Source organism: Pelobates fuscus, chromosome 6, assembly GCF_036172605.1.
Source record: "Pelobates fuscus isolate aPelFus1 chromosome 6, aPelFus1.pri, whole genome shotgun sequence".
Classification (NCBI taxonomy): Eukaryota; Metazoa; Chordata; class Amphibia; order Anura; family Pelobatidae; genus Pelobates; species Pelobates fuscus.
In genome coordinates, this window is record NC_086322.1 from 283,304,793 (window position 1) to 283,322,656 (window position 17,864).

The 17,864-nt window shown below is 39.7% G+C and overlaps 2 protein-coding genes across 3 annotated transcripts in view; one reads left to right on the top strand and one right to left on the bottom strand.

The window, feature by feature from the left end:
- The window catches only part of GJC1 (gap junction protein gamma 1), a 49,476-nt gene extending 40,399 nt beyond the window's left edge, over window positions 1-9,077 (bottom strand). The window contains exons 1-2 of one of the 2 annotated variants that reach the window (XM_063459324.1): window positions 8,899-9,077; window positions 3,248-3,284 (exon numbers count right to left, since the gene is read on the bottom strand). The gene's annotated coding sequence lies outside the window, so the exon portion shown is untranslated. Of the gene's footprint in view, window positions 1-3,247; window positions 3,285-7,537; window positions 7,704-8,898 lie in introns of those variants that run through there. The other variant, XM_063459323.1, reaches the window with a different exon arrangement.
- Window positions 1,797-17,647, top strand: HIGD1B (HIG1 hypoxia inducible domain family member 1B). Its single transcript, XM_063459325.1, has 4 exons — window positions 1,797-2,075; window positions 2,279-2,470; window positions 6,076-6,210; window positions 16,289-17,647. The coding sequence occupies exons 2-4, from the start codon at window positions 2,344-2,346 to the stop codon at window positions 16,387-16,389; spliced, it is 363 nt and encodes a 120-aa protein (XP_063315395.1). The 5' UTR covers window positions 1,797-2,075; window positions 2,279-2,343; the 3' UTR covers window positions 16,390-17,647.
- The last annotated feature ends 217 nt before the right edge of the window (window positions 17,648-17,864 follow it).

Genomic DNA, 17,864 nt, shown 5'->3' on the forward strand with positions numbered 1-17,864 from the left:
TGCTCACTCTAGCGTATTATGCATTTAAACTTATCACAACAATAAAACTTACAGCAAAGTATAGTATGATATGGCAGCATTCCATCTGCAAGAGAATGTGCGACTGTGTCACAGAGTATACACGTATTAAAGCAACACTGCTGTGGGAATCACACAATGACAACATATGACGTGTTGCAGGAGAACCTTATAGAGCTGAATGAAAATGAATTCAACCATTTTAGACTTCTTACCTATTGTCTGCCAGCACTGCCCCACCACCACTACTTCAGACTGGGAGACAGAATCTGCACGCTTAGCTCAGGAATGCTAATGGAAGCTCCTGGTTAGGTGTTTTTGGCTCATGTCAGAAGTAGTGGATGCGGTTGAGGCACAACTGGGGAAAAGAGACACAAGCGGTTAGTAGATGGGTGCAAAGGCTCAAATAAAAGAGAGACACAAAAAGAAAATGGGAATGAGCAACGGTGGGAAAAGACAGAGGGAGATCTGGGTTTGATGAAGCAGGGTGGCACAAGCAAGGTAGAAGTGGGTAAAGGATACTCACAGGATAGAGAAGATGGGAAAACAGATATATAAAAGTGGAGAGCTTTTGTTTACTCAACACTGCAGTGGGCAGCAGGAAGAGAGTCATCCAACAATACCAAGTACACAAGAGCTCCCCTGGGAAGCTGAGTTATTAAAAAAGATAGCTGGGTGGCCATAAAAAAAACCAATGACGTTAAAGGGACACTACAAGCACCAAAACAACTTTAGCTTAATGAAGCAGTTTTGTTGTACAGATCATGCCCATGCAGTCTCAATGCTCAATTCTCTGCCATTTAGGAGTTAAACCACTTTGTTTATACAGCCCTAGCCACACCTCAATGCATGTGACCTACAAAGTCCCCCTTCAATTTCCTGTAAAAAAAAAAATCTAATGTTTAAACTTCTATTACTTTCCACTCCATCAAGTCTCTGGTTAGTTGTTATGAGTATCTGAGGGTAAACAGCTTTACTAATTTATAGCTTTACAGCAAGTCTGGATAGTAATATACAGGTAGAACTGATGCTGACTACAACTCCAACAGGGTGTTTTTTTTAGCTAGAGAAGGGATGAACAAATAACGCCACTGACTCGAGTTTCTTTATTGGCAACATTAGTAATAATCTCTTTTCTTGTACACCTCATAACTGAATTCTACTTCTACTCTAAATTGAACAAGCGGTTTCTACTCTTTTTTCCCCTTGTTCCACCAACTGTCTCCTTGATCCCATTCCCTTTAACCCTAGTAAGTAAGAAATATCTTTATCCCTCAAACATGAAGCCACTGTTTGATAATCTTTCTCCTTCCAACTACATCCCAAGTTTCTTAAATTCTAAGATTCTAGAGTGATTTGTATAGACCCTTCTAACTAACTTTCTCAATCCTAACTCTCTCCAATTCTGACACTCTTCAATTTGTGAGTCTGTAGGTGGTCCAAATTATCTAAAATTATCTACTCTGAATACACTGTATGATTTTTTTTTAAAATTGTGACACCTTTGACCTCAAACAGACTAAAACTGCACCCCACGACTGTTGCTGAACAACCAATTCTATACTAATATATGCTGCATTGAATTGCTTATTTTCTTTCATAATAGGTCCTCTTCGAGTATAATTTAGCATTGAATAAAATGCATTATTCTATATTGTTAGTATATAGAGAACAGGCAGATGTAATTCCTCATTACCCCCTCTCTGTTAGGGTGAGATGCTAACAGTAGGATGAGGACTGAGGCGTGTGCCAAGCTCGGCTCCCCCTTTTCTTTCATGTGAGTGACAGTGGCTCGGACAGCGACCCTGGCTACCATTCCCAGGCTCTCTATGGACGAGAGCCCAGTCTGCCCCGTACATAAAGCACCTCTGTGAAAACAAGAGTCCAGTTTTAGCAGGACTGACCTAGGCTGCTGGAGGAAAAAAAAACAACAAAACTAAGTTTCAAACTTCATCATATCCAGCAACTGAGAATCTTCTCAATGCTCCTCTGAAGACGTGTCTGCTCTGTTGACGTCTGAAGCCTCCATCTGTCATACCTGTGCTATGTTTATACCGGTATTTTACATATATCTGTGCCTGTTTTTTGGTCCTTGTCTGCAAACTGTCCAAGTATACACAGGGATGTTTACGTCTGCACATCACAAGTATCACTGTCTGCCTGTGTATACACTGTCACACTGACAAAGTGTGTTTAAATTTAATTTGTGCATGTATCTCCTGTCTCAATTTAACCTCTAACTTTCTGTTTTGTGTTGCAGGGCACTTCATTTGGGCAACTCTTCTTGGGTTGAGCAGCCTGTCGGACTTACATGTAGCGCACCACATGGGCACTGTTTTTTTTAACGGCGGCAAGATGTCTATAGACCAGGACTCCTGGGTACCTGAGGATCAGGAAAGCGTTACAGGAAAGCTGCAACGAAAGATGAAGCAGTCCCCTCTTGTCCCTGTAGGTGAGTTATATAAGGCACACATCGGTGGAATTTTATCAACGTGTCCTACTCTAAAGTACTGGGGCAATCATCGTGGAGATCAACGGAGCCAGTTAGCACCATTCATTGGAAACTCATCTCCTCTAACATTTTTGCACCTTATTTTAGAATACTTTGATCAATTTTCCACATTGGAATTCACCCAAACTCAAAAAACAAAACAAAACATAAAATCATACAATACATTCATACCCTCACCTGTTAACATAAATATAGACTTATCAAATTTCTAGAAAAAAAAATTGTCAAGTAGGTAGTTCCAATCTCTATAATTACAAAGTGATGGCATGTCGGTAACATGTATAATGGGTTAAAGTGTCCATTTTACAAGTGGTTCCATGCTCTTGTGTTTATACTAATATCTCCGACTCACATCTGTAAGTTTGTCTTTCATCTGTCCAGATCTGTCTGTGATTTGTTCAAGTGTGGACAAGAATGTGTAATTTTGGACTGGATAGGGTTCTTTATTTCTATATATTTATCCGGGGTTTGGTTAAAGTGTCAGTCTCCAGCAGCAGCAAATTGACCTGTTTCATCTTTTTGGTTTTCAATTGCTTATTATGGTATTTATAATGTAAGCATTGAAATGATTATAACTGTTATAATATCAGCACTTAATGAGTGAAAACAACACATTAATGTTTAAAAATTGAAAATGAAAATTAGCTAGTGTGCATTAATTTGCCAGTTTGTAATGTAAATCTCTAAACATGTATTAATCAATGCAGTGATTTTTACCATCTATGACTCCTCCCCTGGCTGTGACTCAGGCAGCCTGCAAGACAAAATGGTTTATTTTTTAGTCAGAGGTTAACTTATTTTAGAAGTTTATATCGCATGCCCTGTAAACAAAGTTTAAATGTCAGAGTTCTCTTTACAGTAACTGTTTAGGAAGGCTGTATAAGTTAGATGCAGAGAGGTGTAACTAGGGCTGCACAAGGTGATTAAAAGGGATTCTATCATGTTAGGAATACCGATTTGTATTCCTATCACTATAGAGACCTCTGGTCCCCCCCCTCCCTCATAGAGGGATAAAAAAAACTCTTTGGTCACTAACCCGTTTGCAGCGCTGACTGTCGGCACTGCGCCTTCTCCGACGAGGAGCATTCCTGTGGGCATTTTACTGACACTGGATGTTCTCATGCAGAGCGTGAGGACATTCAACATCAGTTAGAAGACCAAAAGTCGGTTAGCCACCAGGAAGTGCCCCTAGTGGCTATCTGACTGACAGCCACTAGAGGCAGTCTTAGTCCTGCAATCTAATTATTGCAGTTTCTCAAAAACTGCAATGTTTTACATTGCAAGACTAAGTGAGACTTGGACAATGCGTGACTTTAGTGTCCCTGTAACTCCTAAAATAGCAGAGAATTGAGAAGTGGGATATGATCTAAACACTAATACTGCTTTATTAAGCTTAAGTTGTTTTAAAGCTTATAGTACAAGTAGCTAAACTGAAGCCAAAAAAACAGCTGCGTTTTCAGTTTGGCAAAGACAGTGTAAAATGTGAAATGTAAAATTGACTTACAGGTTTTTTTTTCTTAACTAAATTTGAGAATTGCTGGAAAATTACAGTTATGTTCCAATGTAAGGCCAAAATAGTCAAACTATACAAAGAATTGACTTTCAAGTATTTTTAAAAAATCTGCTCTGTTGGCCTTAAATTTTTAAATTCACTCTGAATACCTAGCAATTCTCACACCAGTGAATTAATCTGTTTACATTTGCTTTGAATTCCCAACAATTTACAATTTAGTGAGTAACCTGGCATAAATGCTTAGCAGGGCTTATAGCTTCATTGCATTTTAAGCAACACTCCAAGCACGATGTGAGAATTGCTTATGCAATTGATTAAAAATCTCTGTTGACTTCTATTCGCTTGCATGTGTATTTTTAATTCAGTTTTTAATTGATGACTTGATCATAATTAGTACTGAAGTACTGCAATTAGTACATGACTAGATTTGGGTTTTTTTGCGTTGCAAAAATGTTAAAGGGACACTATAGTCACCCAGACCACTTCAGCTCAATGAAGTGGTCTGGGTGCAATGTCCCTCAGGTTTTAACCCTGCAGATGCAAACATAGCAGTTTCAGGGAAACTGCTATGTTTACATTGCATGGTTAAGCCAGCCTCTAGTGGCAGTCTTCCGGACAGCCACTAGAGGTGCATCTGCGACACTGGAGGCATATTATGCCTCCATCACGCAGAGCGTCCATAGGAAAGCATTAAGAAATGCTTTCCTATTGACAGCTTGAATGCGCACGGCACTTGCCGCGCATGTGCATTCAGCTCCGCTGACGTCGGCGGGGGAGGAGAGGTAACCCTCGGCTCTGGAATAAGGTAAGTTGCTGATGGGGTTTTAACCCCATCAGCGCCACAGGAGGAGGACCCTGAGGGTGGGGGCACCCACAGGGCACTATAGTGTCAGGAAAACCGCTGACACTATAGTGATCCTTTAAATACCCTAAACAATGATATCAAACTAAAATCCAAATGGCAAAATTGAGGCTTAAATTTCCAAGTTGTGATTATAGCAGAGTTGTTGAATTCTTCCAGATCAGCTATTTTTGTCCAGGTTTTGCCGCTTGGATTCCAATTCATTACAATAAGGCTGTATGAAGTACTGGCTATTATGGGCACTTCTATAGCGCCAACATATACTGCAGTGCTTTACAATATAAGAAAGGGGGAAATTTAACAATAGACGAGACAATTATAAAATGTTACATGAGAAAAAGGTTGATGAGGAACCAGCTAAAAAGAGCTTACAATTTAGAAGAGGTGGGGTATAAAAACACAGTAGGAAGGGCAGTGTTGGAATCGCAAGCAAGTGACAGGGTGGGAAGTAGCAGATCTGACAGGTGATAGTGGAGTGTGACCCTTTAAGAGCGAGCAAGGGATAGTTTATGAGAGGCCACAGGCTACTCCTGTGGTTCCCAAACTTTTATGGTTCAAGGCGCCCTTAATATTTCAATGTTTTTCCAAGGCAAAATTAATTTCTAGGCGCTATGATGAAATGTATAGTGTTGGTGTTTGAAGGGGTGCTTGTATATAATTTTAGTGTTTTAATAAAGGGGTGTGTTTGTATTTGATTGCAGGGGTGTGTTTGAATGTAATGTTCACTTTTAAATGTGGATGTACATTTGTGTTAATTTTTTGTGTTGGAGTGAAGGGTGTGCTTGTATGTAATATTTGTGTTAGATTGCAGGAGTGTGTTTGTATGTTGTGCCGGTGTTTGACTGCTTGGATGTATGCACATACACTACCACATACATACATGCACATTAACACAGAGATACATATAAATATAATCACACACAGACACCTTAACATGCGCATACATCTATATATACACACACACAAACAGACACTCTGACACACAGATACACGCACCCCGACACCCTGAGTGTTCCTTAAATGGGTTAATGCACTAGCATAACAGGAGCATAGATAATTAATTGACCTACTGATTATTTTGCTATTTAACATGACACCGCAGTAGACAGAATGGATGATAGCAATGCATTCAAAGTTAATTAACACATTTTTTTTCCCCCCATTTACAAGGTTTGGCCGGGTTTGCTGTGATTGTAGCATACGGACTATATCGTCTCAAGGGAAGAGGAGATGTCAAAATGTCCGTGCACCTCATACACACTCGCGTGGCAGCTCAGGCTTGTGTGGTGGCCGCAACTGCACTGGGTAAGACCCTTCCAAAAATCCTTCACTGAGAGAGAAACATGGGAGTGTAGGTTAGGTCTACACTCTGGGGTCCCGTTTGAACTAGGAATGGTATTTGCATCTAATTACATTGTTTTCTAACAAGGCCAATACTGCATCCAAACAATAAATAATTAGAAATAACAGACGATGGGTCAATCTGTTTTTATGTCTTGCTATAACACAAGGCTCGACAAACCTCATGGTGACTAGAAATTTCGCCCTGGCGTCTGGGGTTTGCCAGCTCTCTAGTTAGTGTGGCTTCCGAGGGAGTTTTGACGGAGGAGGAGGATGGAGGCGGCCGGCTGAGGCAGCATGGAGCCGGCCGCCCTAAGCAGGCAATGGTTGGTGTGCAAGGGAGCAGTACTCTGCATGTAGCTCCTCTCTGCTCCCTCACGAGCTGTGCAATGATGCCGGGAGCTGGAATATGACGTCACTCTGGCACCGCCATCATTACAGAGAGGGAACAGAGAGGAGCTACAGGCAAAGAGAGCAGCCCCACTGTACCCCAGGGAAAGACTCACTCAGCTCTCCCAAAGGTAGGGAGGCTGAGTGTGAGAGAGTGAGAGTGTGAGAGTGTATGTGTGAGAGAGAGTGAGAGTGTATGTGTGAGAGAGAGTGTGTGTGTGTGTGTGAGAGAGAGTGTGTGTGTGTGAGAGTGAGAGTGTGAGAGTGTGTTTTTTTTTTTCCCACTGAAAAGCCTGCAGGGGCAGGCTATAGACACCAGAACAACTACATCAAGCTGTAGTGGTTCTGGTGACTATAGTGTCCCTTTAGGAATTGCATTTTATCGTTGAAAATGACTGGCTCCTAACTTTTTTAGCTGGCTCCTAGATTCCTAGATACAAATTTGTCAAGCCCTGATATAACATATTTTTGCATGGATAACATCAGATGGGCACACTGTGCAGACAGTCCCACTTCCCTTGTGCAATCAATGACCGTGTGCTTTATCGACGCAAAGTTATTTTCTAACCATTTGCTAGCAGGGCTAATTACTAAACTACGAAGTGCTGGTAATTCCCATAGTAATTTTACATTTTAAGCCAAGATAGACAAGTTAGCGAAATAATTGAGTTGAAGAGTTTTTCCAGTTTGCCTTAACCAGTCTTCAAGACACCCCTAACCAGTCCAGGATTTAGGGATTACCTAGTTGTGTCTAACGTGTTTTTATAATTTAAGGACATTTTTTTTTTTTTTTAAAGCCTGCACTGGTAGTGGTGCCTTCAGGACTGGTTTGGAATTCACTAGCCTAAATCCCTGGTCAGTTCCCAGCCTGTTTTGTTCAAGTAAAAATACCACGACTTACCTGGCCCCCTGCGATCTCTGGTGGGTGTTACACTTCTGTTCTTTGCTGCCTTGCAAACCTCCTCCACGGAGTAACTTGACTCCGTTCCTATACACCATAGCAGTGGTAAGGAGTTACCATAGCAACCACAGCGCATGCACTGTGGCTGCAATGGGTGGAGAGCAGAGGGACCTCCTGCGGGAGGTCTCTTTTGCGCTCCCTCTCTCTCAATTCCTCAGCATTAAAGGAACACTATTAGGCACCCAGACCACTTCATCTCATTGAAGTAGTCTGGGTGCAGTGTCCATGTCCCCTTAGTTCTGTAATGTAAAACACTTCTGTTTTCGAGAAAGTGCAATGTTTCTAGTGACTGTGAAACGGCGCTGGACGTCCTCGCGCTCCGCATGAGCACATCCAGCGTCATAAAAATCCCCATAGTAAAGTATTGAGGCAATGCTTTCCCAGGGAGAAGGCCTAATGCCCTCACCGTGCATGCGCATTAGGGTTCCCCCATGGGATGACGGTTAAGGAGGCGGAACATGAATTGGTTAAGTGAATAAAGGGTTATTTAACCCTTTACAACACGGAGTGGGAACCGCAAGAACATTAGTGTTAGGAATACATCTTTGTGTCTGCCAAGGGACCGAGATATATAGGAGAAATAACTAATTGTAGGTAGGTGTTTGTCCCAAAACTGCTTGCACAATGTATAGATAGAATTTTAACCCCTTAAGGACCAAACTTCTGGAATAAAAGGGAATCATGACGTGTCACACATGTCATGTGTCCTTAAGGGGTTAAGCTCATTTAAAAGAGCTAAAGTTGTATATTTCATGACAGGTTCCCTTTAATAACTACATAAGCATTGCTTTTTTTTTTTTTTTTTTTAAACCAACACCACCTCACAATTAAAATCTAAAAATCCCTCAGTAGCTTTCCCTTTAACCCTCATTTCCTACATTAATCCTGCCTTTCACTCGCTTGCCATTTTTAACTCTTCAATTTACCAAAATGCCTATTTTTTATTTTTTTAACCCTGGGATTTAGAATTTCTATTTACCCTGGTATTTCCCATTGTTACGACTTCATTTTCCTCTAATGCAGTTTTTCTTCTTTTAATTTTGAACCCTCCATTTTTTTTTCATGTTTATTTACCCATTTTATCTTACTTTCTCATTGCTGTCTTTTAAAACTCGGCCACACTTTTATTTGTCTAACCTTATTTTTATCTAGATATCTTAACCAATAAATAATTTTGCCTATTTATAAATCACCATGCCTTAGTTTTTCTATTCCTAAAACTATATGTACACAGACCAAAGGAAAAACTGTTACACCACAGGCATCCCCCCCTCCCCCCTAAAAATAAATACCTACCTTACATGAGTCTCAGGCTGTGGGGGAGAGAGCTGCATTATCTCCTGGGCTGCCTTGGCAGCAGACCTCCATCTTCCCTCCCAGACACACATACTGCCATGCTGCTCACCCTCTTCCTGAGACTATAAACATGCCTGTCTGCACCATGTGACCGCAGGGGGAGCACCCCATTAGCTGCAGCTTCCACTATCAGCCTCAGTAATGGAGGCTGTGCACATGGATGGGGGTGCTGTCTCTTTAGGCCCCTCAGGACTCACTGGGCCCTTGGTATTTCGCCCCTTTTGCCCTGCATTGAAGACAGCTCAGCATAGCACACTTAGTCATAGGTGAAATGATAGGGTACAGCCTCAGCCATATTACATTTTGGCAATTACTTTACATAAAGCACACACACAAAAAAAAAAGGTACAAGAGATATATTTAGGGGGAATTCAGGACAGGCTCACTGGGTGATTAAAGAGATTAGAATTAGGCTGCAAAACTGTGTGTTTTAGGCCCAGAGATGCATTAAAAGAAGATGCCAAAAATGGCAACTCCTAAAGCCTGCTGCAGTTGTTATAGTGGTCACCAAAAAGTTAAAAGGACCACTATAGGCACCCAGACCACTTCAGCTCAATGAAGTGGTCTGGGTGCCAGGTACCTCTAGGATTAACCCTTTTTTTTTATAAACATAGCAGTTTCAGAGAAACTGCTATGTTTATAATGAGGGTTAATCCAGCCTCCAAATCCTCTAGTGGCTGTCTCACTGACAGCCGCTAGAGGCGCTTGCGTGATTCTCACTGTGAAAATCACAGTGAGAGCACGCAAGCGTCCATAGGAAAGCATTGTAAATGCTTTCCTATGCGACCGGCTGAATGCGAGCGCGGCTCCTGCCGCGCATGCGCATTCAGCCGATGACGTCGCGATCAAGATGGAGAGGAGGAGGAAAGCTCCCCGCCCGGCGCTGGAAAAAGAGGTAAGTTTAACCCCTTCCTCTCTCCAGAGCCCGGCGGGAGGGGGTGCCTGAGGGTGGGGGCACCCTCAGGGTACTCTAGTGCCAGGAAAACGAGTGTTTTCCTGGCACTAGAGTGGTCCTTTAACAGTGCCTGCTGTAAACATAGCCGTTTCAGAGAAACGGCTATGATTACATATGGGTTAATCCTGCCTCTAGTGGCTGTCTCATTGACAGCCGCTAGAGGCGCTTCCCACTGTGATTTTCACAGTGAGAATACGCTGACGTCCATAGGAAAGCATTGAGAAATGCTTTCCTATGGACTGACTAAATTCGCGCGTGGCTCTTGCCGCGCATGCGCATTCTGCCAATGACATCCAAAGGTGGAGTAGACTCTCCAGCGCCGAAGAAAGGTAAGCGTTTAACCCCTTCCTCCCGGTGGGAGGGGACCTATTAACACTATAATGCCAGGAAAAAGTGTTTTCCTGGCACTATAGTGGTCCTTTAAAGTCTCGAGAGAGAGAGAAAGAAAGAGAATATATATAACCCCATGCAATGCTTTGTGTCCGACTCTTGGGACACAAGGACAGTGCAGATGTCACAAGCAGAGGAAATGGAAAACTGGGGCAGGAACTGTGAAACTGTCTAAATTCCAGGATGTGTGAGGGAGAATTGAACCAGGGATGCAGGGGAGGGATGGGAATTATTAATATATATGACAGAAGCATCAGATTAATGCATTGCATACATTATCTGCGAGTAACGGTTCTTTTAGGAATTAAGCATTTCTAGTCATAAATTCCATTACACACACGCTCACATTGTCACACCTCGATGTATAGACTGCATATTAAAGAGGAAATTTTATTCCAAGGTTAAAATTCTGTTTTTTTTTTATTTAAATTCAAGAATATGCTTGCACATAACCTGGACGTGCAGTAAAGTCACAGGAACATTCCGTGATTTAATTGACCCTAATTTTGAATGTTTTACTTAAAAAAAAAATAATATTGATACACACCTCTAGAAGGATTGTGTGTTTGCAGAATAGACCTTCGTAGCAAAACAAGGGGGGATATGATAAAAACATTTAAATACATAAAGGGAATTAACACAGTAAAGGAGGAGACTATATTTAACCCCTTGAGGACGCTAGACGGTTCAGGACCGTCATCGGCATTTTTCCCTTGCCGACCGACGACGGTCCTGAACCGTCCTAAATTTAAAATGTACTTACCCGATCGCCGTCGTTCCCCCGGCGGCGATCGGCGGTGCTCCCGGTGTGGGGAGACTGCCTGCAGCCCAGACAGTCTCCCCATGGCGGTTTAGGACCCCTCGGGCCATGTGATCGCCCAACAGGGCGACCACATGGTCAGAATAGGTGTCCTAGTCTCTGCCTGCAGGGGGACTGTCTGTGCTGACAGGCAGTCTCCCTGCAACTGTAAAATCATAAAAAAATGTAAAGTGAAAGTTAATAAAAAAAAATAAAATTATTATTATATATGTGTATATATATGATATATAGACATATATTATACCTATATAATATATGTCTACATATCATATATATATGTCATGCTAAGTGTATTTTTATATTAATATGTACATATATTAATATAAAAATACACTTATAATTAATTTACACACGTATATATATAATATATATAATAACTATATATATTGTATATATATTATAAAATACGAATAAATAATTTAAATAAAAAAAATTAAAAATAATAATAAAAATTAAAAAAATTATATATCTATACGAAATTTTATTCTAACTGTATTTTGATATTAATATATATATATTTATATCAAAATACACTTAGAATGAAATTGTATATATATCTATGTATATATAAATAAATAAAAAGAATGCGAACTATTCATATGTCCATATACAAAATTACATAAATAATTATATAAATATACACGTAGACTTCAAATATATAAATATGCATATATATTTAACCCCTTCACGACGGGTGACGGACGAGGTCCGTCATCCAGGGGATAACCTTAACGACGGATGACGGACCTCGTCTGTCACGCGGTAAAATTAACCCCAGATCGCCGCAATCGCGGCGTTAATGGTGCTCCGGTCTGCCTCTGTATTAGAGGCAGACCGGGAGCACCGGATCGGGCTGTCCCAGTACATGTGCCCGCTCTGACAGCATGCCAGAGCGGGCACATGTGCTCTGTATACTTACCTTCCGCCTCCCTGCACTTCCGGGTTCAGTGTGAAGTGCAGGGAGACGGATCAGTGCTGATCCTGCCCCCTGGTGGAAAAAAAAATAAAGTTTATTTAAAATCCCACCCCCCTTTACCATTTTAATAAAAAATTAACCCCTTCCCTGCCAATTGATCACTGACTACAGTGATCAATTGGCAGGGATTACATTTTAATATGATCTGATTTTTTTTTTAACCCCTGAGGGTTAATTCTTTTTTTTTTTTTTAACCCTCAGGGGTTAAATTTATTTTATTAATTAATTTAAATATTTTTAAATTATAAATTTAGCTAGCTGGGGAGGGTGGAAGTTAGTGGGGAATTGGGGGATTTAGTGTTAGGCTAACTAGGGGTTAACGTTAAAAAAAGTTTTAAAATAAGCTTTAAAAAGTTAAAAAATTAAGTTAAAAAAAAGTTTTAATAACCTTTAAGTAAAAAATAAAAAAAAATAAACCCTTTACCCAGTCCAAATAAAAATTAACCCCTTCCCTGCCAGTCTATCACTGCCTACAGTGATCAAAATACAGATCACAGTATTATACTGTGATCTAATTTTTTTTTTAACCCCTGACGATTAACTTTATTTTTTAACCCTCAGGGGTTAAATTAATTTAATTAACTAATTTAAATATTGTATAATTAAATATTTTGCTAGCTGGGGTGGGTGGGAGTTATGGGAAAATGGGGAATTTACTGTTAGTGCTGCTTCCTGCTAGTTAGGGGTTAACGGTAAAAGAAAAAGCTTAGAAAAATGTTAAATCTGTAAAAAAAAGTTTTACGAAAGTTTAGGAAACTTTAAAAAAATTAATAAGCAAAACAAAAGTTTAAAAAATAGTTTTAAAAAGTAAAAAAAGTTTTAAAAAGTAAAAAAATACATTTAATAACGCTCATTACCACTACACCTGGTACAAGCTAGCGGAAAAATGATCCCACGCTAAGGTTCAAAATATGCCTTTTGAAATACCCTGGGATGTCTTCTTTAAGAAATGGTATGGCTTTATGGGGTATTTGGATTATATAGCCTGGTAAAATACTCTAAAATGGGACATGGGCACAGCGTAAAAATTTAAAGTTTGAAAAAAAAATGGAACGGCTGTGTCCCAAATGTGCCCCTCCGATGTCCACATATACCTGGCAAAGGTACATACTGGGGTATTTTTGTACTCAGCCGACATAGCTGAGCAACATATAAAGTATTATAGAGTGGTGGTACACATAAGGTTTGCAAAATATACTGTGCAAACTCACTTTGTGTGTCAAAAAGGCAGAAAAAACGCTTATTACCACTACACCTGGTACAAGCTAGCGGAAAAATGATCCCACACTAAGGTTCAAAATATGCCTTTTGAAATACCCTGGGATGTCTTCTTTAAGAAATGGTATGCCTTTGTGGGGTAGTTTGAATTATATAGCCTGGTAAAATACTCTAAAATGGGACATGGGCACAGCGTAAAAATTTAAAGTTTGAAAAAAACTGTAATGACTATGTCCCAAATGTGCCCCTCTGATGTCCACATATACCTGGCAAAGGTACATACGGGGGTATTTTTGTACTCAGCTGACATAGCTGAGCAACATATGAAGTATTATACAGTCGTAGCACACATAAGGTTTGCAAAATATACTGTGCAAACTCACTTTGTGTGTCAAAAAAGCAGAAAAAACGCTTATTACCACTACACCTGGTACAAGCTAGCGGAAAAATTATCCCACGCTAAGGTTCAAAATATGCCTTTTGAAATACCCTGGGGTGTCTACTTTAAGAAATGGTAGGCCTTTGTGGGGTAGTTTGAATTTAAAACTTACGAAGATGCTTGGAAATTGCACATAGGCCCAGCGTCAAAATTCAAAGTTCTGTAAAAACTGATATGGCTTGGTCTCCAATATGCCACTGTAGCTTCACAAAATAGTGCCAAAGACATTCATTGGGGATGTATTTTTACTCAGAAGACTTAGCTGAGCATAATTTGGGGGGTTTGAACTTAGTGGCACATATGAAATATACAAAATGCCCAGCAAAAATGCAATCCGTATGTAAAAAATGCACAAAATTATTTTTTACCACATACTTTGGCATGTAATGGTAAAAAAATGGGGGCATGTTAAGGCACAATATGCACCTTATGAGATACCCTGGAGTGTCTACTTTTACAAATGGTAGGCCTTTGTGGGGGGTTTTGAACAGTCAAACTGTTATAATACCCCAAATGGAAGCATAGGCTCATTAAATCCGTCTCTCAAAATTCTACTGTGAATACTGAAAAGGACAGGTCTCCTATATGGCACTGTAGCTTCACGAAATAGTGCCAAAGACATACAATGGGGGTACCGTTGTACTCAGCAGAAGTAACTGAACACATAATAAAACTTTGTACAGGAATAGCACACACCAACTTTACAAAATACACATGAGAAGTTCTTTGTTATACGTTTGTGTGCGAAAACCCCCCAAAAACACAATTTTACTCCAATATTTAGCAGAGGTTGGCGGTAAAATGGCTACTTAGAAAGTGTCAAAACAACCTTAGGTAAATAGCCTGTGATGTCTACTTTATATAAATATATACTTTTGTGTGGCAATTTTGTTTTATTTTATGGCTATTAGGCTTACAAGACAAACATACCAAATTCTAAAATCGCTCCACATTAAAATTTTATTTTACTCCTTGTGCTTTGTGACCTGTAACTACCAAAAAAAACTTAAAATCCCAGACACATTATATATTCTGTAAATCAGAACAAATAAATGAATTTATTTTTAATTACTTTCCTTAACCTGCACTAATTATGCACACATTATGATTATGCAAAAACTGTAAAAAAAAAAACAATATTTTTCTTTTTTTTGCATTTTTCTGTATTTTTTTTATAATAAGTAAGCATTTATATATATATATATATATATATGTTATATCAAATTAAAGCCCTTTCTGTCCTTTAAAAAACAGTATATAATATGTGTCGGTGCAATAAATGAGAGAGATGCAAATTGCAGTTGAACGCAAACAGCAAGAAAATGCAAAAATTGCTTGTGTCATTAAGCGTAAGTCAAGCTTCTGAAGCTCTGTCCTTAAGGGGTTAAATTCTACGTCCGTATTTATGTAATATTTTTACATAATTAAGTAATTTTATTGATTGCAATTTAAGGGACCTGCCTGCCAGCCCAGGCCGAAAGTCCAGAGAATTTAATTTGCTATCACTGTATTTTACCCTGTAACGTTCTACGACACCCTAAAACCTGTACATGGGGGGTACTGTTTTACTTGGGAGACTTCACTGAACACAAATATTAGTGATTCAAAACAGTAAAACATATCACAGCGATGATATTGTCAGTGAAAGTGACTTTTATTTGCATTTTTCACACACAAACAGCACTTTTACTGATGATATAATTGTTGTGATACATTTTCCAGTTTTGAAACACATATTTGTGTTCAGCAAAGTCTCCTGAGTAGAACAGGACCCCCCATGTACAGGTTTTATAGCGTTTTTGAAAGTTACAGGGTCAAATATATGGGTCAAATATTTTTACATTGAAAATGGCCAGGTTGGTTACGTTGCCTTTGAGAGCGTATGGTAGCCCAAGAATGAGAATTACCCCATGATGCCATGATGGCATACCATTTGCAAAAGAAGACACCCCATTTGCAATACCATGGGTTATGTCCAGTCTTTTTTTCAATTTTTCATCATATTTTTTCATTTTTTAAAAATTAAATTACATGAGATTATATAAATAATGGTATGTAAAGAAAGCCCATTTTGTCGTGAAAAAAACAATATATAATTTGTATGGGAACAGTAAATGAGAGAGCGGAAAATTACAGCTAAACACAAACACCACAAAAGTGTCAAAAAGATGCCTGGTCGCAAATGTACATCGCAAAAAAAGTCCGGTCCTTAAGGGGTTAAAAGAAGAAAAACTACCACAACAAGAGGACATAGTCTAAAATTAGACGCGCAAAGTTTTAAAAATAATTTCAGGAAATATTACTTCACAGATAGGGTAGTGAACGCATGGAACAGCCCTTCCAACTGAAGTGGTAAACGGTTAACACAGCGAGGGAGTTTATGCATGCGTGGGATAGGCATAAGGCCATCCTAGATGTAAGATAAGGCTGGGGACTAAGGAAAGTTGGGCAAACCAAATGGGCCAAACGGTTCTCATCTGCCGTCACATTCTGTGTATTATTAATATACACATTTTCTGTACTCTGTTTATACGCAGGGACATCCTACTCAATCTACAAGGAGTACAGGCAAAGACAATCATTGGAGAGATCGACTGTGAGCGAACAACTGAAAAGAGAACATTCTACAAAGGATTGAAAATTATTTAATTCAGACCAAGCGGTTACCGGAAAAAAAAAAAGAAGTTCATTACATTTAAAGTCTATTTTTTTCGAACACTCCTAAATAAACGTTGATATTGTTTGGTGATCCAGCGAACAAAGAGACAAAGCTTATATATTCATAGACACACACCTGTTCAAGTTAAATGAACTGACGATTAAATAATCACCTTACATTTTGTGCGACCAGATTTTGTCTTTATACTTTTGATTCATTGGATTTTAGGTTTACTGGCTTCACGAGAATATATTTAGGAAATGCAACAATTTTGACACGGACAGACTTTGATTTGTCAGGTAGAGTCAGCACACGTGATCTGAATATGTTTGGATGCAACTTAAAACTGTGTTGAAGGCTTAGGGGGATAATAAAGATATCTGCCAATGCATGTAGTATTAACACAGAATTCTCTGAAACTTTGTTTAAACCGGGAAATTCTGCTCTCAGTAATTGCAGAGTTTCATGTTTTTAAATCCCAGCGTGGAAGGGAAGAGCTAAGGCAAACCATTATCATCCAAGAAGATACCTAAAAAGGAGGCAATCAGCTGGAGTAATAATATAATTGAATACATGTTGCCCTACTATGGCTCATCCAGTCTTCATTCACCTCCTAATTACCTACTGCAGAAATTAAGAGTTTTTATCAGTGACAGATTAAGGATAGGGCAAAAGAGGCAGAGGCCCCAGGTATCAGGAAAGGACCCAACTAGCACTTCTTGAGCAGGAGAGTGGCAGGAACTTAAGGAGCCAGGCATACTAACAGTAAAACAAAAAAAACAAAGGCAGATCACCATAGGTAGGCTGTGTTGCATTCCATTTGTGTTAAAGGATATTTGATACTGCCCCCTTGCATACTTTTACCCTTGAAAAATATATAGGCGTACAAATTAGGGCTAGATACCCTGGGACTGATTATGAATTAAAGAGCCACTCGAGCAGCCTGTACAACCCAATAGGTTGCTTACCCCAGTAATGAATATACAGTTCTGTTAAGAAAGCAGCATGAACCTTAAAGGAACACTATAGTGACAGGTATACAAACATGTATTCCTGTTACTATAGCTGTAATATCACTATCTAGGTTCCCGGCCCACCTGGAACCTATGTGAAAGGTGTGTTTACGCGCCTTTATTCCAGCGCTGCAGGGGTTCGATGGCACTGGCTCCGCCCCTGATCTACCTGATTGGCCAAGATCATCAATTCTGACAATCTCAGCCAATCCAATGCTTTTCCATGGTAACCAAACGCCACACTACACCAGTCACCATCTCTATAGGGCATGTTCAGCATGGAGACGCTGAAGGTCAGTGCCGCACCCAGGAAGCATCTCTAGTGGCCATCTGGGGGACTGCCACTCGATGTGTCCATAGGCAGCAATGTACATTACATTAAAATGCCTGCAGCGACATGCTATACACACCAGAACAACTACATTAAGCTTTAGTTGTTCT

Excerpts from the sequence above, each read along its gene's own strand:
- HIGD1B (XM_063459325.1), top strand. The coding sequence starts at position 2,344 with ATGGGCACTGTTTTTTTTAACGGCGGCAAGATGTCTATAGACCAGGAC. Across the intron at positions 2,471-6,075 it reads GTCCCCTCTTGTCCCTGTAG|GTTTGGCCGGGTTTGCTGTG; the intron begins GTGAGTTATATA and ends CCCATTTACAAG. Across the intron at positions 6,211-16,288 it reads GGTGGCCGCAACTGCACTGG|GGACATCCTACTCAATCTAC; the intron begins GTAAGACCCTTC and ends GTTTATACGCAG.